Here is a 25365-nt window from a genome sequence, read left to right on the forward strand (position 1 = left end):
ACATTTTTCTGACTCTGTGAATGACTGCTTCCTACAGCAACCGACGTTAAACCTACAAGAGAAGCTATCTTTCTGAGTGTGGTGGTGCATAGGATCTACTTTGAGCTATAAGTGGGACAGTTGTAATAGCAACTACAGTACAATTAGATGTAACTGGGTAGAAGGGGACAGCAGACCAAATAAATTCAGCACATGGATGTTCAACTTCAAGAAATTAAAATACATAAAAATGAATTAAGTAGTTTACAGTTTCCCCCCAAGCTTAAAAAGGCCTGCACAAAATGTAGCCTACATGCAGCTTGAAGGCTGTTAAAAAAAAAATTACGGTTTGTACCCCCAGAATCTCTATGTGGCTCAGTGGGAAAGCTACCAAATAAAAATAAATAATAATAATAATAAGCCATCATGTGGAAAAGATGAATGCTTAACAAATGGAAAGAATGCCCAGGTGAGACCAGGAAAATCTGCAACATGGCAGGTGAAATGCAGACAGAATTAAAAGGGGTAAAAAGGAAATTGAAGAGCACCTTGCAAAAGGAAGCTCAAACCAGTGGTAAAACATTCTCTAAATTCATCAAAAGAAGGAAGTCAGGTAGCGATTGTGTGGGACTGCTTGGTGATCAGGGCTCAAGGAGTGGGCACCTGAGGCGTGTGATAAGGCCATCACAGAGAAGGTCAGTGAATTCCTTGTATGTTACTGCTAAAGATGTTTTGCTTTAGATACCCTGGGAACTCCCTACAGATGACTGACTTCCAGCAGCAGTGAGATGATAAAGAGTTATGAAAGACAAAATCCCTGTTTACTGGAAAATGCAGTCTGCTGGAAAAGTGTCAGCATGGATTATGTAGAGGAAAATTCCACCTTCTTAAACCATGGGAGTTGTGCAAGTATGTGGATAGATGAAAGCAATAGGCATAATTGATTTTCAAAAAACCTCTGACAAAGTTCTGTTAAAGAAGCTAAGTTTTCCCAAGTCTAGAGGAGAGGTTCACTACCAATGGAAAGCTGGTGAAAGGACAGAATTACAGAAAGCTTTGGATTACAAGGGATTTCAGGAGGTTGCCTGCTTCAGTCTTCTGCTCACAGGAGGTGGGTTGTTCAGGGTCTTGTCCAGGTTTTCTGAAACCAGGTTTCAGGGTTTTGAAAATGTGCAAGGGTGGATGTCACCATCCTTGTGGGTCACTTCTCCAGTGTGACCCACTCTCACAGTGAAGAATTTTTTCCTTAGGTCCAGCTGGAATTTTCCTTGTTACAATTTGTGACCATTGCCTCTTTCTCAAGGCACTTGAGATGAGTCTGGCTGCGTCTTTTCTATGATGTTCTTTTAGCAGTGGAAGACAGCAATTAGATTCCTGTTACTTCCTTCAGCTTCTGTTCTTCAGGCTAAACAAGACCAGTTTCCTCAGCATCTCCCTGGATTATATTTCATTATATTTCATTAAGTTTCTCCCCGCCCAATTCTCCAACCTGTCAAGGTCCTGCTGGATGGCAGCTCGGCCTTCCGGCGCGTCAGCCACTCCTCACGGTTCAGTGTCATCAGCAGACTTGCTGATGGCGCACTCCATTCCCTCATCTAAGTCATTGATTAATATATTGAACAACTCTGGTCCCAGTACCGACCCTTGAGGAACTCCACTAGATACAGGCCTCCAACTCGACTCTGTCCCGCTGACCACAACTCTCTGGCTTCTTCCCTTCAGCCAGTTCACAATCCACCTCGCTACCCCATCATCTTCAGTTTAGCTGCGAGGATGCTGTGGGAGACGGTGTCAAAGGCTTTATTGAAGTCAAGATAGACCACGTCCACTGCCTTTCCATCATCTATCCACCCGGTTATATCCTCATAAGAGGCTATCATGTTGGTCAAACATGACTTCCCCTTGGTGAAGCCATGTTGACTGCCTCTAATGACCCTCTTATCCTTGATAAGACTAGAGGCAACACTAAGGATAAGTTGCTCCATCACCTTTCCAGGGATGGAGGTGAGGCTGACCAGTCTATAGCTAACTGACTATTTCCAACCTAAGCCTCCCCTGGCACAACTTGAGGCCATTCCCTCTAGGCCTGTTGTTGGTTATCTGTGAGAAGAGGCTGACCCCCAGCTCCCCACACCTTCCTTTCAGGCAGAGAGCAACAAGGTCTCCCCTGAGCTTCCTCTTCTCCAGACCAAACAACCCCAGTTCCCGCAGCTGCTCCTCACAGGAGTTGTGTCCCAGGCCCTTCAGCAGCCTTGTAGCCCTTCTCTGGACACGCTCCTTCTTTCTCCCCCCCAAAATATACGCTATCCCCATGCACAGTAGCACTGAGCAACAGAAGTAAGGATAGATTTTGGGCCCAAGAAGTTGCTTCACGAAACAAAGCACCAAACTTTAAAAATGTTTGAGGTTACTCCAGTGTCACTTTGCCGTACTAAGCAGCTCTAAAAACTTCTTCCTTCCTTCCATGGCTCTACACCTGGCACTTCACCTACATTGAATCTGGCAGTCCAGACGGTTTTTCATCTGCTGTGTCGTCTGTCCGTAGTTTATACCTGCACAGTTTGGCTGCAAGGTTGCTGAGGGACTTTGCATTACTGAAATGAAGTCAGCAGCTCTCTTCTTCCATGGAGCCCACCATTTTATCAGAAAAGGCAGTCTGGTTGGTCAGGAACTGTTGGCCTTGGATGGATCCACAATGGCTCTTCCCAGCTGCTTTCTTGCCATTCACGTGCATGGGAATGGTCTCCATGTAAATTTGCTCTGCAGTCCTCTGGGCCACTAAAGCAATTCCGTCTGGCTTGCATTTCCTTTATTGCCTGTTTTGAACGTGACATTTGCCATTTTTCAGTTATCAGTGACCTCTGAGGATTGATACGACCTTTCAAAAATTGACAGAGAGCGCCTTTATAGTGACACAGTCACCATCCCTGGAGGTCTTTAAGAGACGTTTAGATGTAGAGCCTCGTGATATGGTTTAGTGGAGGGCTTGTTAGTGTTGGGTCGGAGGTTGGACTGGGTGATCTTGCAGGTCTCTTCCAACCTAGACGATTCTGTGTGATTCTGTGTCCCCCGGCAGTCCTACCGCCGGGTCTGCTGGCGGGGGGCGTGAGGGGCCTGCATGGCGGCCAGGCTTGCGCGCGCACTGCCCGCGGGTGGCATCTGCTGTTGGAGACTGCGCTGCTCGGGCGAGGCGGGCCGTTGCTCTGGCCAGGAGGGTGTTTCCGTGCTCCCACCTGCCTCTGCCGGCAGGGCTGGTGCCCTGTGGAGCAGATGGCGTAAGAATTATGCTTAATTAGAAGCCCTGGCTGTTACCGAGCAGCTGAGTATCGAACACAGTCATTTAAACTGTTTTTTTCCTAGTAAAAAATCTCAAATATCCGGTACTTTATTCTTTCTTTAATTTTTTTGAGCAGGTTACTCTAGCAACTGTTGTTGCTAAGACACAAATAGCTACAGATGTCCGCAGAACTGATTGCACAGTGATAAATACCATGGCTGCCTCTAATGCAAAATAACAAGAGAAATAGGTAAATTTACTATAGTTAAAACCTTTTTAACAAAATAATGGTGAAAGTTGAGTGTTGAAACAGTTTCTGTCTAGCGGAACTTTAGCTTAATTTCCTGGTACTGTGTGGTAGTAGCTGTATGAATTTTTGATGTGTATGCACAAAATCTCTTATTGAAAATAAAGTTTAGAGCTGCATAATGTAAATAATGCCTTTTTTGTGGTTAATACAATGCAGGCTTTTTGTCTGACTGATAAAGGATTAAAAAGTTCAGTATTTTTTGGCTTCAGTAACTTTACAAATCTCTTTTAATGTGTTGAAAGTGGCATCTAGAAATGGAAGTTAATATGCTCTATTGTCTGAAAGTTTGTTTTAAAAAGCTCTTAAGACAAGCATCACTTTTCTTTTTTTGCAGAGCTGCACCTCCAGAAATTTGCAACCCAATTGTTGTTTATCTAAAACACAAAAATGTTTTAGATAACCTCATTGTTATCTAAAAAAAAAAGTTTTAGATTTCCTCGTGGAAAGAGGAGCTAATTGACTTTTTTACTTTTCTTATGTGTGTGTAAATTATTGTACTTTGTTTTGTAAGTAAAAGGCTAATGGCACTTCTGTGTTCTTGTTCCGTGTGGGCTCTGCAGATGTCAGATCTAACGAGAAGAAATCATCCACTTGTTTCTGGGCTCAGTGGGAGTTGTTTTTCTCAGAGATGAAGTTGTTATTTCCAAATTTTCCTTTTGTGAAAACAGTTCCCCATTAAAAATTTCCCTGTTACGTTTCAAAATCAAATTTAACAGAATTGTGTAAGAACCGGGCAGCCAAGCTGCCTGTGTGTCATTGTTCAAGCTAACTGAACTGCAGACAGGCTTCGTGTCAATAACACTTCAGGGGCTTAAAAAAATAACATGAAAATTCCTATTAATGAAATCCATTTTTAGCCTAAACAATGCCTGTTTTTGTTGCCACGTTTAAGTTCAGTATTTTTCTCAATTTTTAGATCCTACGCTTTTTCCTTCCCTTTTTAGTTTATGAAATTTTAATCAAACCATGAACCTGATGTCCTACGGAGCTGTGTTTATGTGCTTGTCATGGCCACTCGTACCTTCAGAAATAAGGCGTATAATCTGCCTTCCCTGTAACTCTTACAGGGTTTTATTCCGAGTCTTCCCCGGTTAATAAAGATGTGAAGAGAACATGGATAGAGAGCAGTAAACAATCCAGCAGATCTCACGGTTTATTCTCTGGTATTCTTCACAATATTTTGGAAATATCTGTGTGTGTTGTGTGTGTGTGTATCTCTGTGTGTGGGTGTGTGCATGGAGAATGAGGAATAGCTGAGTATAAATCTTTGCCGTGAGATCCACTGAATTGTTAAAGATAGGAAATCAGCAGGCTGGTGTGTAGCACAGCTTTCATTCATTAAGTTTATTCCTTTTTTTTTCTTTTTTTTTTTTTGATGGCTACTCTCTGCTGTTACAAAAAGGAACACGTCAGAGAACTGTACTTAGGGTGAAGGTGGAATTAACAGACCGAAGCATGAGTTATTGTATGGTGCCCTTAAGATGGATATTAGGGAGAGGTTTTAAGGATTGTGCTGGAGAGCAAGACTGTTCCCTGAGGAGTTGACTGTTGATAATTTTACTAAGCAGGATTTGGGGCTTTCACATTGTGAAGTTAGAAGTTTGAATTCTTTTTCCCTCTTCTTACATTTGTATTTTCAAATGCTGAAATAATGCCCGTATTGTCATCTGCTTGGCAGTTGCAGGAAGACTGTCAGATACTGAATGTGTGGCCTTAATATGATATTTGTGAATTAACAAATGTGAAGATTCACAGCAATTCCTGTAGGTCCGCGTGTGAAATCAAAGGCTTTGGATTTTGGTCCTTAGTGGAGGAGGGCACCTAGATGGGCCTCTCTTTCTTCTCTGTCTTTGCACGCCACTGGAACTGCGTTACTGTAGTGAATGCTGCGACTCGCTTTTCTTCTTACCGTCTTTAAATTTTTTTGAATTTGTATTCCAGCTTACCAGACAGACCATTTGACAGGCCAGGGCATCTGTTTACTCATTCAGTTTGTTTGCATCGTTGTAATGGTACAGCATTGTAAAGCATTACCTTCTTCTTTCTGCCTGAAGGAAGGAAAAATGAAGCGTAGTACTCAGAATTGTTCAATTCCTGACAGTTTCTTAAGGAGCCATTATTTTACAAACCAACCCAGGAACCAGACTGATGCTGTCATTTCCTGTGATCTTTATTCAGGCTGTTTAAAAACAAAATGGGAAATTCTTCGGAACTTGAGGTGAGCGCCTGTTCTTGCCAGCCCTTCCAAAGAGACCCCGTAAAAATGGGAAGAGGGCTGGGTTTGCTTTCTTGGTGCAGGCAGAAAGTTAGTTTGGCTGGTCTGGATTTCAAATTGAAAGTGTTTTGGCAGCTTGGCCGATGAAGTAGTATCACTGTTGGATATGAGGATGCTGGCATGTGGGGGAAGGAGGAGGTTGTCAAGAAGCTTCCTATCGAACAAGAAAGCTCTGCCCAAACGGCAGCTCGTGCCCTGTGTGGGAGCTGGTGGCTAGCCTGTTTTGCCTGAAGATTAAAACTCAGGTGATGAACCTGCAGAATAAAAAGCACTTGGTAGCTGTGCAGTGTATAGTAATGTTAGTATGTCTCTTCTCTCTTTTTCTTCCTTTTGTACTTAAAAAATGAAAATGTCGGGGTGGGAGGTATTCACCACATCCCACTGTGCCAGGTGCTGCGCCTCTGACCAAAGTGGGATGGCACCCAGAGTAGGCAGGGTAAAAGCGTGTAGCCGGGAGAAATCCTGCTCTGGGTGGGTGAGGGTTTAAATCACTTCGGCTGAACTCTGCGACCCTGCGTGTGCGTAGTGTGGCAGAACGGGACAGATTGCCACGAAATGCTCCACTGGAAAACAGAAGAAGCTTAGACTCCTCTTTTGCTTAATTCCTGTATCCGTTGCTCTCCGTGGTAAGCTGCTGGCCCTTGAGTAAATAAGGAGTGGAAGGAGCTGCACAGATCACATTATTATGCATAAACCTACAAAACATTTTATTTCAACTTTCTATTTAATAGCTTTAATTTCATTAGACCAACTAAAGTTTTTTGTTTTTTTCTAAGGGAAATAGTGACTATTTTAAAGTAATATAAAACAATATTCAAGCAGCTTTATTTCTAATCAGTATAATTACAGCTTGTTGGTTTTATCACAGTGTCCTTGACTTTAATTATTTGCAGCTTGAGAGAACTGTTCCTCAGCCGAAATTTTATATTGAAAGCCAAATCAGATGAGCTTGAAAAGAACAGAATGAAAAGAAATAGCAGTCTAGCCTGATGCTAGTAGCAGGTAGCTTTTGCAAATTATATCTATAATATGTAGTTCTAAAAAAAAATTAATCAAGCTAGACTTTGCATTTGGGGATTTTTAAAACCAGGTTTTAGTGCAAGAAACTGTACATAGCTTGCCAGGGCTTTTAATAGGGAATTAGTAGCATAGCAATATTATGCAGAACAGAAGACAGACAACTGGTCTGTGTAATTCTCTTGTCCATACCTATGCTTTAATGCCGTGTTTTGAAATTTTTGTAATATGTTTCAATAAATTGAGCGAGCAAGATAAAATGAGGTGCAAAACCTATCCAGGATATATTACATCGTTGGTGTTCTGGGCAAGTTGGAATTAAACTAGGATCACTATTCAACAAGTCTCGATTAAATTTTAAAATGTTGCTTAAGTCAGATATTACAAAAAAATTTCTTTGGGTAAATAATGAAAACCATACCCTGTAGGGGAAAAAAATATTTTGCCAGTTTTCCAGAGTATAAGTGCTGACTCTTTCATTGTTCTGAATATTGTTCATTTCACTAAGCTATGTGATGCTTCGCGGCACACTCGGTTATCTTTTGTACAGGCTTTTTTCATTCATAAGCCTAGTGGCCCATGGAAGTATTCTGACCATCAGAAGCAACTTCTCGGACCTCCCCTCACAAGCAATAAAATAAGAAAGAAAATAAGGATGTAGACAGAAAAAGTGACCAAACCCAGCTGTTCCCGAAGCTGTTAATCACTGATTTCTTCTTTTTGGAGGTTAGCAAGCAGTAGTTAGCTGTGGGAAGCGGTGGTTTTGCATGGGAAGGGGGAGCAGAACTGGTGGCAGTCCCTGTTCCTCTGCACAGCGATTACATTGTCACCTCTGGTCACGGGTGTCACTGCAACGATTTGGACTTTCTTTGGAACTAACGATACTGAAGATCTGTTTTGGTATCTCTTCCGTTGTAGTTGCTTATGGTTTAAAAGAGTTAGAAACTGTGTGGTAAGCTTATCTAAAGCACAGGTGCCTCGAGTTTTATGTAAGTTAAAAATCTGAGATTTGAGATGCTGGAAAAAAAAATCATTTGTCTGTCTTCAGTTTTTAAAAATCAACTTTGTTCAGGGAGAGCTGTTTGCCGGGTAAGGTAATAGCCCAAGGTAGTTCACGCTGAGCAGGTGCAAGGTGCCGGGTTTGTTTTTGGAAACCCAAGCCCTGCGCCGTGCTGCTGGCGCTGACCCCGGCTCGGAGGCAACTCGGTAGCGCCCGGAGCTGCTTGGGGTGGCCGGAGGGCAGCGTGCCGCCCCGCGCGGGGGGACCAGCCCTGCCCGCGGGTGCTGCCAGCGAAGCCAACGCGGCCAGAACAGCTGCTCCATGAATCCTCTTCCCCGGGGCGTCCGCGCTGAAACTGCTGGCGGCCGCGCTCGGGAGCAGCGAGCGAGGCAGCTCCCTGCCCAGCCCTGCGCCTGCGGGTGCCGGCGGCAGCGGGGCGAGCTCCTGGGCTGCCTCGCGGCCGTGGCCAGCCTGAGAGGTCGTGGAGATGCTCTGCAGAAGCTGGCGGGTGGGCGGACGGTGCAGATGGAAAGGCCGCTGAGCCGTAGGTACATTGCAGTGACTTCGTGTCCCCAGTTTTTCCAAAGTGAAACATAAGTAAAACAGTAAATGAAACCATGGTGTTACAGTGGTTATTAATGAAAAAGGGCATTTACCTCTCCCGCTTGCATGCTCTTGCACCTTTTCCTCCCTTGTGGATCCCCTAAGCATGGGACTGTGTAAGATTGGAGCTGGTCCCACTTGAAGTATCCTAGCAGAAGTGCTGTGTTTGGGTGGCTCTTTTCTGTTTGTTTGTTTTTTCCGTAGAACAAGATCAGATCCAGACTGCTGCTCAGCCACACAAATGCTTTGCCAGACAAAGGAAGGGATGTCAGGCGAGCCAGAGTGGTTTGCTGGAGGTAAGGGAGAAGCAGGAACCCTTCCTTCAGCAGCAGTTCCAGTTTTGTCAGCTTAAATTGTTTGTGGTGTAGGAAGCATTTGCTAGAGAAAGACTCTATCACTCCCAGCTAGGGCAGGTGTAGTGGCTAATCACATCCTTGTCACCCAGGAATGCATGCTGTTTCTCCTAGTTGTTCAGCCTGCTTCTCTGTAAAACAGCTATGAACACTAGACCTTTGCAAGAGGTCTTCTGCCCAACCTGCAATTTCTGAAGGGATGGATTATTCTCTAGAAGGCAACGTGAAGCCAGTAGAGGTCAAGTTTTCACTTCTCATCTAGGCAAGAAGTTACTGCTCATCTACCTTGCTTTGTTCGTTTGCTTCCAGGTGCTACAAGGTGCCCTAGTCTTTTGGAAAGAGTTTTGTTCAATAGTGTATCTAACACGTTCCCTGCCTATGGCAGGGGGTTGGAGTTAGATGATCGTTAAGGTCCCTTCCAACCCAAGCCATTCTGTGATGCAGTTCTATGTTCCGGCGTGAACTCTTTTTGTCTTATTACTTTGTGACCTCTCAAAACCAAAATGAAAGCACTGCTCACAGCTTTAAAACAAAATGCGAAATGGGAGGCTACTGCTGTATGCTTCAAAGCTTGATTTGAAATCTTTTTTCATACTGAAGAGTTTAGTTTGGGAATTTTCTAAGTAATTACACAATGAAACAGTGTCAAATAACAAAACCAAGGGACAAGGGACAGAACCGGGCTTGTTGATATCAAAATCAAACATCATTGCAGTTGGCAATTGTATTCCACTCTGCTATTCCTAATCTTTGAATGCCACTGTTTCTCTTCTGTCTTGATTTTCCTGTATTATTCCTATTATAACACAAAGGAAATAAGATTTTATATTTAAAATAATAACAAAACTGGTAGAGAAAAATTGTAATGGTGACAATGGTACTTTGCACGCTTTCTTGTATGTATGTAGACTCGTTGGAGAAGAAACTGAGCTATTGAAGCGTCTAACTGTAACTTCAGCTGTTTTACAGTTAAGGCAGTAAAGGTAAGAATAAGTAGCCTTTGATTATGGAGGTAACCTTGGAAAATACTCAAATCCTCAATGAAATTCTACGTTGGCATTTAATACCTTTACCTTTCCTCTAATAAGGGAAAATAAATCATATGCGTTTTCATGGATAATATGAAATTACTCCAGCCTCCAAAACCTCCGCGTGGTTGGAGTGGAGTGCTTCGCAGCAGCCGCCCAGGTCTGGGAGCGGACTGGCCGTGTAAGCTAAGAGTTCAGTGGGTCTGGCAGGGGTCAGGAGGGGGAGGTAGCAGTTGTTTTGGGGACCCTGGAAAATTGTTTCTGTTAACTTGTGCAGTCTGTTTTCAAGGGCACAACTTCATACTGTGAAGGTGCTTGAAAGCTCTAGACAGGATGTGAAAACGGAAAGGAATGAGAAAGCAGAGCTGAGTAAATAGCCTTTCGCATTTCCACCGCGATTTAAAGCAAAGTTTCATGGCTGGGGAGGCAGGAGTAGGTTGTTACCTCTGCAGGGTAGGTACATGTAATGTTGCTGTGTTGTGTTTCTTCCAAACCACTAAGCGTATTTCAGTGTTTTCTCTAATTGCCGTAACCCATTTAGGATTTTGCTCTGTGTGCAATAGCAGACGTGTTTCCGTATGTAAGGGACGGCTCTCCCGGGATGGGAGCAGAGACGTCTCCTTGCTTTTGGTACGGCTGAGATGGAGTTTGTCTGAAGAGGTTAGAGTTTGTGTTTAATAAATTCCCTCTGAGAAGAGGGGGGTCAAAGAAGAGCAATGGAATAAATAGGAAAACATCGTTTATGAGCAATAGTCAGGTAGAGGAGAAAGCTGTAGAGGACACGCCTTCATCTTTTGTCCAGCAAGTTGCAAAAATTAATAAGGTTGTGACAATAACCCGCAACAGTTCCTTTTCACAGTTTTAAAACCTGAGGTACAGCAGCTCTTTGGTATGGTATATAAGAACTCTATGCTAAATGCTACTGGGTTACTATCTAAAATAAATGTTATATTCTGGTAGCAAATGTTAATCAAACTCCTCTTTTTGAAGGATGCAACTGAAATAATAAACTTCCATTGTGAATTTGGCAATAGACAGTACTGCATGTAAATACATTTAGGTGTACGGTCTTGTCCTGATTTTTTTTTGTGTGTTTGTTATATAAATGTTCTAAATTAAAACAGGTTAGATTGAATCACTCTGTTTACTGACCTAGTAGACCAGACTTGATCATTTAAAGTGTTTTTAAAATCATGGTGCATGTCTGATTGATACATTAGCTTCTGTAGTCAGTATGGTACAAGTGAATGTTGTAGAAATGTGCCACGTGATTAAAAATGTCTGTTTGTATCTTGAAGCTTAAAGCTAAATCCCTTGTTTATGAAATCTTTCCATATATGAATTTTGTCTCTTACATGGGGGATGGCAACATGAGTTTAGAAAGCTTGTGGGTGGAATATATAACAATTAATGTTCTCTGATAGCCTAAATGATAAGACCCCCAAAAGTACATAAAGCTATGAACACCTTTTTTGACAGGCTTTGAAGACTGCTGAGGAACACACGATTTGAATCATTTAAGCATTAAAATAGTAATACCCATGGAAGAGCCACAAGATTTACCCGAACAACCAGTAAGTACATTTAAAAATACTAAAAATGAACATGTAAAACTAATAAGTGATCTCATAAATTCAATATCGTTATTTCAATTAATAATAGACAATAAGCCTTATACTCACTGTATTTATCTGGAGGTGAAAAATCACTTTACTGTTAATAAAACTTGTTATACATGTAATTTCTTATACAGACAACAGTACTAAAAGGAATAGTTATGTATGCCTGAATTCTGTAATCTTTCTATGTAAAATTATGCCTACAATTCCTTTGCTCAGAAAATCAGACCATTTAAAGTTTTTTCTAGATATATTAAAAATCATTGTTTTAATGACAGAATCAGCATGCTGGTATATAGTCTGTAATTCTTCTTGTGCTTATGATCTTGAAAAAGTTCTATGATCCTAAGCATAGCATCGTCTCCATTGCTGGAAAACATTAATTAAAATTCTTAATTTAACAGGTTATTTGTGTAAGGAGGTAATGTCTTAAGTTAAAAATTTCTGTACAGACATCTTCGATGTTTGAAATATCATGTGCATTGTAAGTTACTGATAATAAAATGTCACATAAGTTTTGGATAGAGTGATTATTAAAACAGTATGATATGAAGTTAAATGTGTATATCTGAGACATAAGTAATATTGTAATAATAAAAAAAAGTTTTTAACATTATATCTCCAGATAAAAGGTGAGGCAAACACAACAATAATTTACCAAGTTACTCTGAGAGTGAAGCTTATTTTAATTTTGGAGATATTTTCAAATGCACACAAAAACAAAGTAACATGCTAAGGGAAATCAGGTAATTTTCCCATTGAAAATATTTTGAGGCTGTTTGAGTGTGACAATACTATCTTTTTCAGTTAACTAGTTTAGAAAATACGCTGTATGGTCATTTATGCAGTTTTGCAGTTTATGACAAATTTATAGTTGTTCAAAATACTGTTTAACACAAGCAAATTATGTACATGAGCCTTTATGCACAGAATGTGAGACTCATCAGCAGGAACGTAATTTGAACTCCAGATATTTGTCGGATTTAAAACTGAATTAAATGTGTATAGAGAAAAAGGAATATCTGTTAATTACATAATCAAAATTGTCTTCATAGAACTTTATTCCTTAGGGCATAAGAGACTGAATACAGCTTGGTTTTGGTACACGAGAGCATTATCTATAAACAGATTCTTATGTAATTGTCTGCTGAAAATTTTCTTAATAATTTCATTTATATACCTTATGCCAGTCAGTCATTCTGAGACAGAATTTGAGACTATATTGATCACAACTGTTGAATGAGATGGTATTTTGAATATAGTGGCATATTCCTACAGGAGGAAGGAAAAGTTTTTTTTTTTTTTTTTTTAGTGAGACCATTCTTTAAACAAGTTAATTTTGCCAATAAAAAAGCCAACTTAAGATCCTTTCTGCCTAGTAGCCCAGAATCTACATTGTACAAACTTGTTTTCTTTCTCCAATGATTTTGCTTTTCTTAATCATGGCAAGAGGATTAGTATGTTTATTCTAAAAATAATGTTTATTGCAAACTGTTGATAACTGAATCCAGAAAGGAGCCTCTATAGAAGTCACCAGACTTTGAGTTTAATGTATTTCACTTCCCCCTTCCCACCCCTCAAAAGAAACAAAAAAAAAAAAAAGAAAAGCCAAAATCAGGTCATTTACTTATGTCGGTATGGACCGGTGGTAAAAAAAAAATCTCACCGAAGTTTCAAGATTTTGTAAATACTATCACTTAGCGATTAGACATTTGGGAGATTTGCTCATAAAAGCCTGCAGATGATGAGGCCGGTCCAAGACTAGCTAGTTAAGGCAGGGATGTGAAAATCAAATTGCTGTTTTGCTGACTTACCCTGCGTGCTGGCACTAGCGATCCCATTCCAGAGGCATTTAAAACGGGAGTGTGAAACTCTCTCCCGATATTTATTGATATTTTAATGAAGTCAGCTATTGACTTAAAGGAAAACTCATTCAAATATTGTTCTGAGTGCAACAGAGAAAGCAGGCTTCTGGCAGAGGGTGGAAGATCTCCCTTCAGAGGAAGGTAAGGCACAGCAAGTAGCCTTGTGGTGCGATGGAGGATGGAAGTTAAGGCCTGGGACAGAAACAGGCAGAGCAGTACTTTGGGCTCGGGTCCTGACTGTGAAGAGGCGTTACAGGAACAGTTGTTCCATTCTGGACTTGATGATAATTTCAGTAAAACTGGCGTGTATTTGCAAAGCCCCGCTTTTGGCCAGCTGATTTCTCTCTCTACCTCCCATTCTAAAAAATGAGGAGATGAAAGCAGACTGAGAGAAGACTCCTGCCAGCTGCACTTCCTTACTCTTTTCTTACTCCTTTCCCCTTGCTGCTGCCGTGAACCCTTTTGTACCTCTGCCTACTGTTTCCCACTTCCCATCAGGAATTCACCAGCATTTTATTAATTCAGTTAAATAAATAAATAAATAACGTCTTGAACACACTTTGGCATCTCATGCTGAAATTGCTTGTTCCTGTTTTTTTTATTTATAATTCCGCAGAGAGAAACACTGGAGTAACATAGGGAGGCCTTTCTGCTAGCAACTTTTGTATGTGGCAGCAGTCTTTCTTTGACCATTGTACTCAAGTTAGTGGTTTGTAATTCTTGTAGCTGTTTTGGTGCATTATTTGGAGCACATGCCTTCCCAGACTCTGTTTGCAGAAGAGAGATGCTGAAAATTGGTGCTTGCTAAGTGCCCTGCAGAAACTGGGATGAACGGAGTGCAGCTGCGGTACAGAAACAGGATAGTTGGCATCTAAAGGTGCTCCAGGAGTTTGGAAGGCTGCAAAACTTTCTGTTAGAGGGGGAAGATAGGGGAAGTAAAGCCAGCATACCACAGGAACACCTTGCTCAAAAAACTACAGGTCAAAGAAACTAACCCTTTCTATAGAAACTAACCCTTTCATCCTGCCCAGAATTTCAAAATAGTATTTGTAGCCTGCATGCAAGAAACCAAATTTGTGCTCAAGGCAGTGCTTTCGGGTGTATAACACACTCTGTGGGAACTGGATTCAACTATATTGGTTTTATTCAGAAATAAAAATCAGAGCTCCTAAGTTATTACTGATATGAACAGGAAAAATATTTAAGTTCCTATCTTTATACATTACTTAAAGGAAGAGCAAGGAACACCAGCCTTTGGCAGCTGTACCAAATTATGCAGAATAAGATTTAAAAAAAAAATAAAAATGTCTCTTTTATCTAATTTCCATAAAATAGTCCTTATCAGACTTACGTAGCTGTATATATCATCTCCTGTTATTTATTTAAGGAACCTGGCAATTTGCTAACACATTCAGCTGTAGAACTTCTTTTCTAATTTAGAAAAAGCTTGTTTTGAGATGAAGAATCCATGGTTACGCTGGTTAGCTCTGGAGTTCAATGCAAGGCTTTCTGTATTTAGCTACTAATGCGAACTCTATAGTAACCAGTTGTGATCTGCTAATGGAGGTCTGTGTACGTGGATTCTGTCAAGGACAGCTCTTTTTAGTTGTGTCTCCAAACATTTCTGTCTTTGCAGGTGAAAAAAGCCAAGATGCAGGAATCCAGAGAACAAAGCTTGAGGTACGCAATTTTGAATTTGATTTTAGCATGAAACAATTACTAGTGCTTTTATATGATTATAAACTTCTATTTTAGAAGCTTGCATATTACTGTATTTGCCACAGAGGGCAAATATAACTCAATTTTGTATTGGCTATAATTTTGAGATTAAGTTCCCAATTAAAAAAAAAAAAGCTGATTGGTATTTATTAAGCTTTTATAAAAGTAACTACAGAGAGTTTTAATTGCATCATCAAGCATCGTGTTGTTCACAGAATCTGCTGAGGCTGTTGTGTACTGCATGTAACATGCATTTCTTCTGATTGACTCGATAATATCTGTGCTACGCTTCTCAGCAAAACTGTGGATGACTGTTTTAAGAAATTAAAAGCTCTTAATCTGATAGCCTCTTTTGTTTAAAGCTGTTGTATTGCACTATTTTTGCATAGTAGAGGCTTTCTCATGTATGTTATGTTCAGGAGTTAATCACTATAATTATACATAGAGAGGATGGCTTACTTGGTTTTATTTGTTCCTGTGAGTGACAACAACTGAAGAAAGATTTCTTTGTGGATCCTTTGACATTCCAATGCGAGCGAGGAGAGCGCGTGCCATGCATGTAGGAGTGGGTGTGGTATATGGAAGCCCGGAATTATATTAGTAGCTATAAAATTATTAAAAAAAGAATATTGAAGGAAAACGTTTGACAGGAAACAGTGAGCAAACAGCGTGTGAAATTCATTGTGTGCCTAGAAGTTGGAAACTTGAGCTAATTGCTGCGAGCTCCATTTCCAGCCAGTGCCAGGTGAGATGCGCCTGGCCTAGCAGTGCCTCTGCTCTCTGTCGATTGCACCCCAGGCAGGTCTGAACGCTGGTGTGAAGGGTGTGGGTTCTCCTTCACCCATCACGCTGCCTTCCTGCGGACACCAGTAGCCTCAGGATTCGGCCCTATTGAGTGTAAACATCCTTGTATAGTATTTAAAAGTAGAAAGGGGGTGGGGGGTATTTGTAACCTAATCGTAGTTCTGCTTAAATATTGTTGTTCTATTTTGATAAATCTATGTTTGATTGTAAGTATAACCTACGAAATACTTTAAAATAATTAGACCTCTTTCTCTACAACAGTGTGATTTTCAGCTGATGCCGGTACTTTCAATTTTTCTGTTTTAACTCAGTTCTGCAAGTGGGGAAGGGAAGGACTGTAACCAGTGGGGATAGTCTGTCCTGGGAGCATTAGGCATCCCGCTGCATAAGAGAGTCTAACCCTTCGAATATACCATGCAAGGCTGGTTTGTGGGAACCTCTCCGTGGTATAAGGCAGTTGCAGTACAAGTGACAATTTCTCTGTGAGCTGGGGAGAACTGAAAAGTTGTTTCTGACGAAAGCACTTGGGATGAATGTGTCCCAAGAGCACAGGTATGTGAGTAGTGGAGTAGCAACGAGAAAGAGAGGAAACATGGGCAAGTATGGTATAACCAGAAATTTTATTTTATCTGCTATTACATTTTCCATAGGAAGTGATCTCAAGAAGTAGCTGTACAGCTCTCAACCTGTTTACAGACTGCATGCAATTTAGCAGCCACCGACTGACTATCTGTGCCACAGAATCACAGGATTGTTTTCCCCAAGAATAATAGTAGACAAGTGCCCCAAGTCTTCACAGAAGTGTTATTTTCTTGCAAAACTCAAAATATGTTATTGAAGTCTGTTCAGCTACTAGTATTAAAAAAATAAAATAAAATAAAAATCAAGGATTCTCGTTTATACGGGTTTTCAGGGGAAAAACCCAGATAATGCATTTTGATCAAGCTTCATTCCTTTTCTCCAGCTGAAGGAAAGAATTCTTACATGTGTGAGAAATCAAACACTCGCTACTCAGCTCTTCCCATACCCTCATGCTGTGCCAGGAGAGCTGTACTCCCTGCCCGGCACTGCCTCCCAGCCTCAAACCCATCGCAGCACCAGGGCAAGAACCAGGGCAGCAAGGGGCTGTCACAGCCAGGAGGAGGCAGTCCTGGGGTGGATGGAGCTCAGTGGGCATTGCTGGTTGATTGCCTTCTCCTCAGCTTCTTCCTCCCCTGTGCCTCCAGGAGCTAAGCTGATGCTGCAGGGAGTGGTGTGTTGTGGCGCTGTTGTCTCAGACTCCCACTTGCAAGGGAGGTTGCCTTGTGGCTGGGTTTGGCCCTGAAGGCCAGTGTTTAAGTATCCTTGAGATGGGTGTCAGTTTTATACTCCAGAAATGTTTGCACAATTACTAGATTATATTGAATTTTTAATGCATTACTTTAGTTACATGTAAGTGTTGGCTTTGTATGTAGAGTATGAAGAACATTTAATTTCTTAATGAAATTGCTTTTTCCTTTTTTTGTTTTATTGTTAATTTTATTATTTTTAGTTCTGCAACACAGCTTTTCACGAAGTTTTCATCAAAGAGTGCAGAGCTAGTTTCTGTTAAGAATCAGTTTCTCTCAGTTTGGAAGGCTGAAACCCGGGGTTAAGATGCCCAAGGATGTTAATGCAAAGGTTCATAATGCTAATGATTAGCTTTTATTTGTCCTGGCAGTCATGTGAGCAACACAGAAGTCAGCGATCAGAAACCTGAATCTTCAAACCTTGGTTCAAACCTTCCCATGTCAAGTGAGAGTAAGTATCTCAGAGTTTTTCTGCTCTTGGCGTCTTTCCTCATTTCTTTCGCTGGTCTTACTATTTTGCTTCATCAAGTACTAGGTTTGTCTCCTCCTTGTAATCTTTAGCCTATCCTCGCTATCAGTTGTAAGGTGAAAGTTTCGCGTGGTGCTAACAAAGCATTGATGCCTCTCTTTGTGTGGCTGGTGGTATGCAGATACCATTTGCTATCTACTTCCGTATTACTGTCCCCAAACTTGCTGCTGGTTACTGCTGTGTCTTACCTGCCGTGTGCATTGTTTTTGTTCAGGGAAGGGTTGTGTTGATCAATAATAATGCCCGTTATAAAAGATTTTAGTTTTATAAGTCATTATCTCTACACAGCTGGTTGGGTCTTTTCTAATAATACACTATACACTTAGTCTTAGACTCAGAACTGTATCTAATGTCTGCAGAAATTCCTTAAAGTAAGTGGAGGGGAAACTGAGGAAGAAAATTAAAAAGATTGCATAGTAAGTGAGAGGTGGAATCTGTCCTCCCGTCTAGAAAAAGAGGGCTGGGGCTATTATGGAATTAAATTTCTGTGCAGAATATTTCTGACTACCTGTAGTTACTTACAAATGTAAATCAGTTCAACTTAGTTGAAAATATGTAACATATAACTTCCCATTGCTAACAGATTGCATGTTTGCTGTTTTAATCAATCTGCTGTTGCTGTTCTGGGAGTTACCAGAAGTGTCAGCCTGCAAAATCTGCTGTCTATCTGGATAAGGCATTTGGAAATTCTAGAAGTTGCATGGATCCATAAGCAGCACAGCTGTGTTTGCTAAGAATTTGGGTTTGGTGCTTATAGAACTGAACTGATGAACCCACGCACTCTACAGACTCACAGCCAAAAATGTTGTTTAGCTTGGAGATCGCTGCACCATGGCTCTCTATGGAGGTGTTGTGCAAGAGGGGCTGTATGGTGCTAGAAACTGTGCAAGGGGTCCTGCACATCCTCACTTCCCTAGTTTGATGGACAACTGAGTATTTTTCAGGTCTGCTCATCTGAATTCAATATTTTTAATGGCACCCTTTTCCACCCCAGTGTTATCATTGAGAACTGTCTCATAAGAGGTATTCTAGAACCATAGACAGTGTTAAAAACCAGAAGCGTTCCGTTATATGCAATTGTCAAATTTCTTTTGAGGTCATCCGTTTTCGGACTCTGAGCTTTGTGCACTGTGCTCAGCCCATGGTCTGTGGGATTGAGTTTGTTAAGCTGGGAGCAGCTCTTCTAAAGAAAGAGAGGTTGTTGGAGCCATGCTATGGGTACAGGCAGTACGCGGAAAAGCATGTTCTCTGCTCTTACTTCTTTGGCAGGAGTCATACCGAGTTCGTGTGAGAAAATGAGCCTGCGAACTCCCGCGTAAGCAGAAAATGAGCTGTACTGTGCCAGGCCTGGGCGCTGCTCAGGTGCCTGCTCCGGGGTGCAGAAATGAAACATAAACTTTGGTGCACATGAAGGCCGTTTGGGATGTGCAAGGCTGTGGGCGGGGGTTGAAGTCGAGGTTTTGTAATGATAATTGCAAAAACTGAGGGCACCAGCTGGTAAAGAGAGAGCACACTTACAAAGGGGGAAGTTGCACTGACTGAAGCATTTACCTGCCGTGGATCAGCAAGAACATTTTTGTTGTTTTAATGCTCCATTTTTTTCAGAATTCACTTTAAAACAGATATCCAAGGAACTAAAAAACTTTTGTTAAATACTGTGTGTTGGTTAAAATGGACTGCATATGGTGATATTTAACTGACATTAATTGTTGGGTTTTGAAATCTCCTGTGTAATTATATAAACTATTTTTTTTCCAGTTATGACATGCACTGATTATATCCCAAGGTCATCAAATGATTATACCTCACAAATGTATTCTACAAAGTAAGTTGAACAATTGTTATAAAATGTTGTAACTCCTTTCTGAAGTAATCTTTTGCATCTTTATGCATTTCTGTTATGCTTTACTTGCACTTTCATATCTGCTAGGCAACAGACACTTACTGCTGTGGACACTGAAGCTAGTAGAAGTCACCCTTTGGCTTCAGTGGCCATTGTCTTACCTTCACAAGGATGAATGAGCATCTTCAAGTAATAACACAATAGTCTTGTTGAATACTGCCTGTAGTATTTGAGGAATAGGCAGACATAAATGAATATAAGGGGAGTATAAGATTTTGCTGGTTGTTTACCACATTTGGGGATGTTAATAGTTTTTCCCCATAGCACAATAGTAGGTCTAAATCCCCCATGCTTACTTTTGTATAGTCTCTTTGTTCCATTAGTTCTGATACATAATGCTATACAAAATTAGCTTTAGAAATTGATGCTGGGAGGCATGATGATTGAAACTAACTGCTCATGCCTATTGGAAAAGGGAGTTCTTTCTTCCCCTCTCCCCTTGCCTTCCCAGTCCTGAAGAAAGAAGTAGTGTTCTGTTGCTGTGAAGGAGAGAGCTTCCTCTGGTTTCTCTGGAAGAAACAAGCAAACCAAGAGCCTGTCAGATTAGGAAACACGAGTGGGTGTTACACTGAGAGCGTGTGTCAGTGTGAATTGTTTCTTCTTTCTAAAGCGATTTAATAAGGTGTCTTCTGCCTTGGAGGTTGAAAGCTGCATAAGGTAAATAGTGGTTGTTTTTTTTTTTTCCTTCTTTTTAATAAGGCCATATGCACATATCCTTTCTGTACCTGTATCGGAAACAATGAGCCCTTACCCTGGTCAGACTCAGTACCAAGCACTACAGCAATCTCAGCCCTACACGATCTACCCCCAGACCACCCAAACCTACGGACTACCTCCTTTCGGTAAGAAGTAAATTTTCAAAGACTTCTCAGTGCCTGTAGTTACTGTTTTGTGTCTCATTAAAAAGCAAATGTTAAGTTTAACCAGATGTATTGGAGAGAAGAGCATGTAGAAGAGCACGTGCGTGGCTTAAACCGTGGATTGAAGTGAAATGTGAGAAAGATGTTTTGTGGCAATAGCTCTGATTTAGTGGGAGCCACTTTTAGATGGGACTTCATATTATAAAATCCTATTTTTCCAAAGTTGTTTTCCTGGCCAGTAATTTGAAAGTCTATCCGTGCAGCTTGCCAGATATTTCATAGTTTGGGGTCATCATTTTCTCCAGTTATGGTATAGCTGCATTTGTGCAGTTTCCTGGTCAGTGAAATCATGCAAAGCCCCATACTGGTTGAAGATATTTTTCCTTTCCTTTTTGCTGGCCAGGAATAAGACTTTTTTGTTATCTCATGTTTCACCAAATGCAGATTTCATGCTAAAATGTCTCTGAGTTTTTCTCAACAAATAAGTTTGCTTATGTTGCTCTGATACTTGAGCCCTCTATCAGCCATTGCCGTTTTTGCAGATGATTGGAGGATAAGTGTCCTGTTGTAACTGAGCATCTAAAGCGGGATGGCAAGGTTTGAGCTATTCACCATATGCTTCCCTTATAGAGCATGGAGAGACACACCTCCTGGGGTCTTGGTCTGTTTTAGAAGATAATTGCTGTTTTTCTCTGTGAAGTGTAAAGGGGGTTGGGGATGAGTAGTGCAGACAGAAACATCTACTTCTGAGAGATGTGAGTTAGTGAAAGGAGCTGTCTGGTCTTTTCTCATGCTCTATATATTGAAGTGACAAATGCTGGAGAAAAAAAATGATTAAGTATCCCCACATTTATGAAATTATGTGACTGATTATTACAAATTAACATTTAAACTTCTCTTTTCATTTTTGATCTCGCTCTGCTTGGTTTCATATATGAAAATGTGTGATGTTGCCAGCTCTCAAAAATGTGTGGTGGCGGAGCTGTTTTGCCCCTCAGTGCCTAGCTCTGCTGAGAGGGGAGAGCGTCACCCTTCCACGCAGGTAACACAGGAGAGAACAACGTGTTGTCAGTGAGCTGTGCAGCTGTGAGATAGCCATGAAACGTTTGTGTTGGGGGGTTGTGGTCGTATTGCATAGCTACATTAACAGAGCCTCTTGCCAATTTATTTTCAGCGCTAAAATCTTAGGAATTCAGGGTGTAAAAGGATAGTCTTTTATAGCTGAAGAACTAATTGTATAAAAGCAAAGCAACATGTATGGCTTGCTAGCCACTGACAGAGCCAGTACTTTTATATATATTACAAAACAACTGATTTGTCATGGTATTTTTGAAAGATGGTGTGGAAAAGCAGATGCAGCTGTGCTCATTCTTATTAGCTATGTTACACTACTATGTGATTTGGCACAAATTGTTACCTTTATGAGAACGGTCAGCATGTAAAACTTATGTATGCACTTCTTCCCCTCCGGCCCCTTTTCTTCTCGCTCTCCCCCCGTATAGCTGGGATTATTGGAAAGAAATTTTCGTTTGTCGTTGAGGGATCCTTAGGAGTAGAATGATAATTTTGTAGTAGCTGGGACATTAGGGTTTAATCAAACAGTGTTTCCCAGATCACATTAGCACTGTATTAATGCTGAGATATGTTGTTCTAACTGCTTGAAAGACATGAAGTAGGAGCTTTGCAGGGTGTGAGAGCTGTTTTAAAGAGAGACTCGAGGCTCTTCAGGAGAAGAGGGGCATTTGGGTGGCTGCTGCTGTTTGCTGCTTCTGCACTTCCAGCGCAGTCCCTTCCAGTAAGGTTCAAATATGTCCATTGTGATTTCTGAACTCTCCAGTCATTCCTTCAGGAAAGCTTGTCCCTGGAAGGATGAATGAGCATGGAGAGGTTTGATGCCGTGTCACAGAATTGTAGAGTGGTTTGGGTTGGGAGGGACCTTTGAAGATCATCCAGTCTAAGTCCTCCATCATGTCCAGACCCAAGCCTTCAGTTGCCACTGTAGTTTGTCTGCTATCTTTCTAAACACTGTACTCCTTGGCTTTTTTTTTTTTTTTTTGTGAATTAATGTTGGGTGTTGTCAAACAGTCGCTTACTGACAGACCGTGCCTGACTCTGTGGTATGGTCACTGGAATGTGCTCTTCTTCCCAGGGTGCCTGCCCTTGGCTTTCGTGGTCTTCTGGTGCATCTAAACAGTGGCTGGTGGTGTCGTTTCCTTCACTTGTTTGGTGTTTATTGACAGTTTGTTGTGGACAGTGCACTGAGGCTGCTTCTCTGTATTTTACTGTGCTGTGTGTACTTTTTTTTTTTGTTTGTTTGGTTTGATTTTGTAGGCCAAGATGTTTTAAAAAGGTATTTCAGACCTGTCTGTGAAATTTTCATAGTGGGGTGGTAGATTTTTTTTTTTTGGTAGAGTTTTGTTTGTCTGTGTGGTGTTTTGTTGGTGGCAGTGGTGTTTTTCTACCTTTTTTTTTTAATTCAAAGTCTGTGGAATCTGTCAGTAATTAGCTAATTAACTGTTAATTTCTGCTGTTTCATTCAAAGTATCTTCTGAAGACCTGGGCAAGAGATCAGCATTTTCTATTGACTTCATAGCAACTTTTGTCCATTAAATATTTTTTGAAATGTGATCAATTACTGAAATGCATTGGTAAAGTTTTCATGGACTACTATTAAATACCCTATTTTTTAGTCCGAATTTAAGTGTTAGGGAAATATTAAAAGTGCCGTTTCCAGTATGATTTCCATTACTGGAGTAGTACCTATGTGATCATACCGAGAAGATGGACAGGTCAGGTGGAGTGTTGAGGACCAAATATGCATGGTGCAGAGGAAAGTCTAGAAATTGTCCGCTCATAGTATCTCCATTGAGCAGGTGAGAACTTGGCCAGCTAGGCCAGGCGTTTTACCAGCACATCAAAGGGCCTTCTCCAAAGGTTTGCATGTCTTATTACTGTGCATTCGCTTCTATGTCAAAAAGAAGGCATCATGGATTTCTTAACTGGAGCTAGGCAGGTGTATTTTATGCGTGAAGTTGAAGCAAGCTGACAAACACAAGCATAGTCTTAAGATCACTCAGTTCAGGGTGCTGCCTTTGGAGAAGAGATGGCCTTCTGTGTGTGTGTATATATATATGTGTATATATATATATATATATGCCTGTTTGTCACTTGTCCTTGTGCTGGAATAATTTTTTTGGTGTTTAGTGCTCTGCTGACTGTTGCACACAAAACGTATTTGTGGTCTGGAGAGATTTATTTAAAAAAAACAACACATTAAAATGAGAGTAATGACAAACAAGCTGTATGTGCGTGGCTTTAAGGTTGTGTTAGAAATATTGTGGATGTGATGGTTTACATTAATTCCAGAAAAACATACTCGTGGTAGACCAGCCTGTGTGGGGCCTTTCTGTGTATGTACACGTGTCCTGTGGCGTTCTTCTGCCTCAGCTGCAGTGCTGCCATCAGATGTGCAGGACTCTTACACCCATCTCGTGCTGCTTTCTTTGTCGTCTGGGAGGCTGCACTAGTTTCTAAATGCAGGACAACAGGGAAGGATGTGCATCGCCAGCGCAAGAGCGTGCCTTTCTGAACCGAATGTAGAGCATCACGTAGAAGGCACGTGGAGTGATGACAAGGAGACGGTCGTGGAAAGCTGGGTCTGAAAGATGTCTTCACACACGCCCTGAGTTAGCTCCTGCACTTGCATCCAACCAACCCTGTGAACACCTCTGACATGTCTGTTTGATCTGGCTTTAAACCCGGTGTATGATGATTATCCTACAGCATCCGGAGGTGGTTTGTGTTTCACCATCACAGCGGTTAGGCACCTTGGTGTGTTCTGTGACTGTCTGATATCAATGCCCTTTGCTACTTGTCCACTGATCTCGCACTGTGAGGAGCTTTGGTTACTGTCCTCTCTAAAAACTACTTAATTGAAGACTGTAGCATTCCCTTTCTAGACTAAACAAAAACAATGCCTTCTACTCTCCTTAAAGGATCTGTTTCCCATACGTTTTGTCCTGGAATTTCTGCAATATATTTGCTATCGTCCTTAAATCTGTTTTTCCCTTTTGTTTGCTTTATCACGGTTCTCAAGGTTTGAAACCATAACAAAAACAAGAACCAAAACCCTGAGTGGCTATACAGATAGCCAGATGGGTGAGTTAATTTGACTCATAGGTGACTGACTGATTTATTTACATACCCAGTCTCAAAGAACCATTGCAGAATTTGATTCTGACAAAGCTGCAGTGAGGAGTGAGCTCTTGGAGATACTCCTCGTGTGGCTCTAGGATCTCCTGTGACCTTCTGCCTAAGACACTCCGAGCTCGTAGCCCATGGCTCGTCCTGCTGGAGCAGCTGAAAGGCTGCAGTTGTTTTTTGTAGCCATGATGCTGGTGCTTTCCTCCCTGAACTGGAAGGGGTTTAAGACAGAGGTTGGTCTTTCTGCTGGCCCTGAGCTTTGTGCCTAGCTCCAGATGTCCTTTGTCCCTCTGCTTTGCACGCTCCTGCTTGTTTTTAAGTAGATCTTCTCAGCTAATTCCTGCTTTTTTACTGCAGGCCAGGGAGAAATGCATTTAACTGGCTGTAGGTTAACCCCAGGCAGGTTAGACTTTTGCCGTGGGGACTGCAGCAGCTTTAACTACTAGATGTATTTCATACTCTGGGTTGATAATTTTGAGTCATTAATCCCATAAAAATGTGACCTCAGCATCCTTTTATCCCGTCAGTCTGGTATTGAAAGAATGAACGCACTTTTGTGCCGACTCTTAAAAATGCAGTATCTTATTCCAAGGGAAAATTTTTCTACTTCCTAGAAACAAATCTTAGTCCAGGAGGGTGGAAAAGTTGGAGCATCTTGAGTATTTGACAGTCATCTTTCAGACCTCAGCTGGA

The 25365-nt window shown here is 41.2% G+C and overlaps 2 protein-coding genes across 7 annotated transcripts in view; both read left to right on the forward strand.

The window, feature by feature from the left end:
* PTAFR (platelet activating factor receptor) overlaps nt 1–11418 on the forward strand; it is a 32461-nt gene extending 21043 nt beyond the window's left edge. For 2 of the 4 annotated variants that reach the window (XR_010826492.1, XR_010826493.1), the window contains one exon: nt 11322–11418. The gene's annotated coding sequence lies outside the window, so the exon portion shown is untranslated. Of the gene's footprint in view, nt 1–3392; nt 3507–8665; nt 8758–9722; nt 9798–11321 lie in introns of all 4 variants that reach the window. The other 2 variants (XR_010826490.1, XR_010826491.1) reach the window with 2 other exon arrangements.
* The window catches only part of EYA3 (EYA transcriptional coactivator and phosphatase 3), a 57229-nt gene that overhangs the window by 7336 nt on the left and 24528 nt on the right, over nt 1–25365 (forward strand). For all 3 annotated transcript variants that reach the window (XM_066982587.1, XM_066982588.1, XM_066982589.1), the window contains exons 2-6: nt 11322–11416; nt 14963–15006; nt 17549–17628; nt 19465–19531; nt 20309–20451. In XM_066982587.1, the coding sequence (XP_066838688.1) occupies nt 11384–11416; nt 14963–15006; nt 17549–17628; nt 19465–19531; nt 20309–20451 (367 nt within the window). In that variant the 5' untranslated portion in view covers nt 11322–11383. The remainder of the gene's footprint in view (nt 1–11321; nt 11417–14962; nt 15007–17548; nt 17629–19464; nt 19532–20308; nt 20452–25365) is intronic.

The sequence above is a fragment of the Anser cygnoides genome, chromosome 24, assembly GCF_040182565.1.
Source record: "Anser cygnoides isolate HZ-2024a breed goose chromosome 24, Taihu_goose_T2T_genome, whole genome shotgun sequence".
Classification (NCBI taxonomy): domain Eukaryota; kingdom Metazoa; phylum Chordata; class Aves; order Anseriformes; family Anatidae; genus Anser; species Anser cygnoides.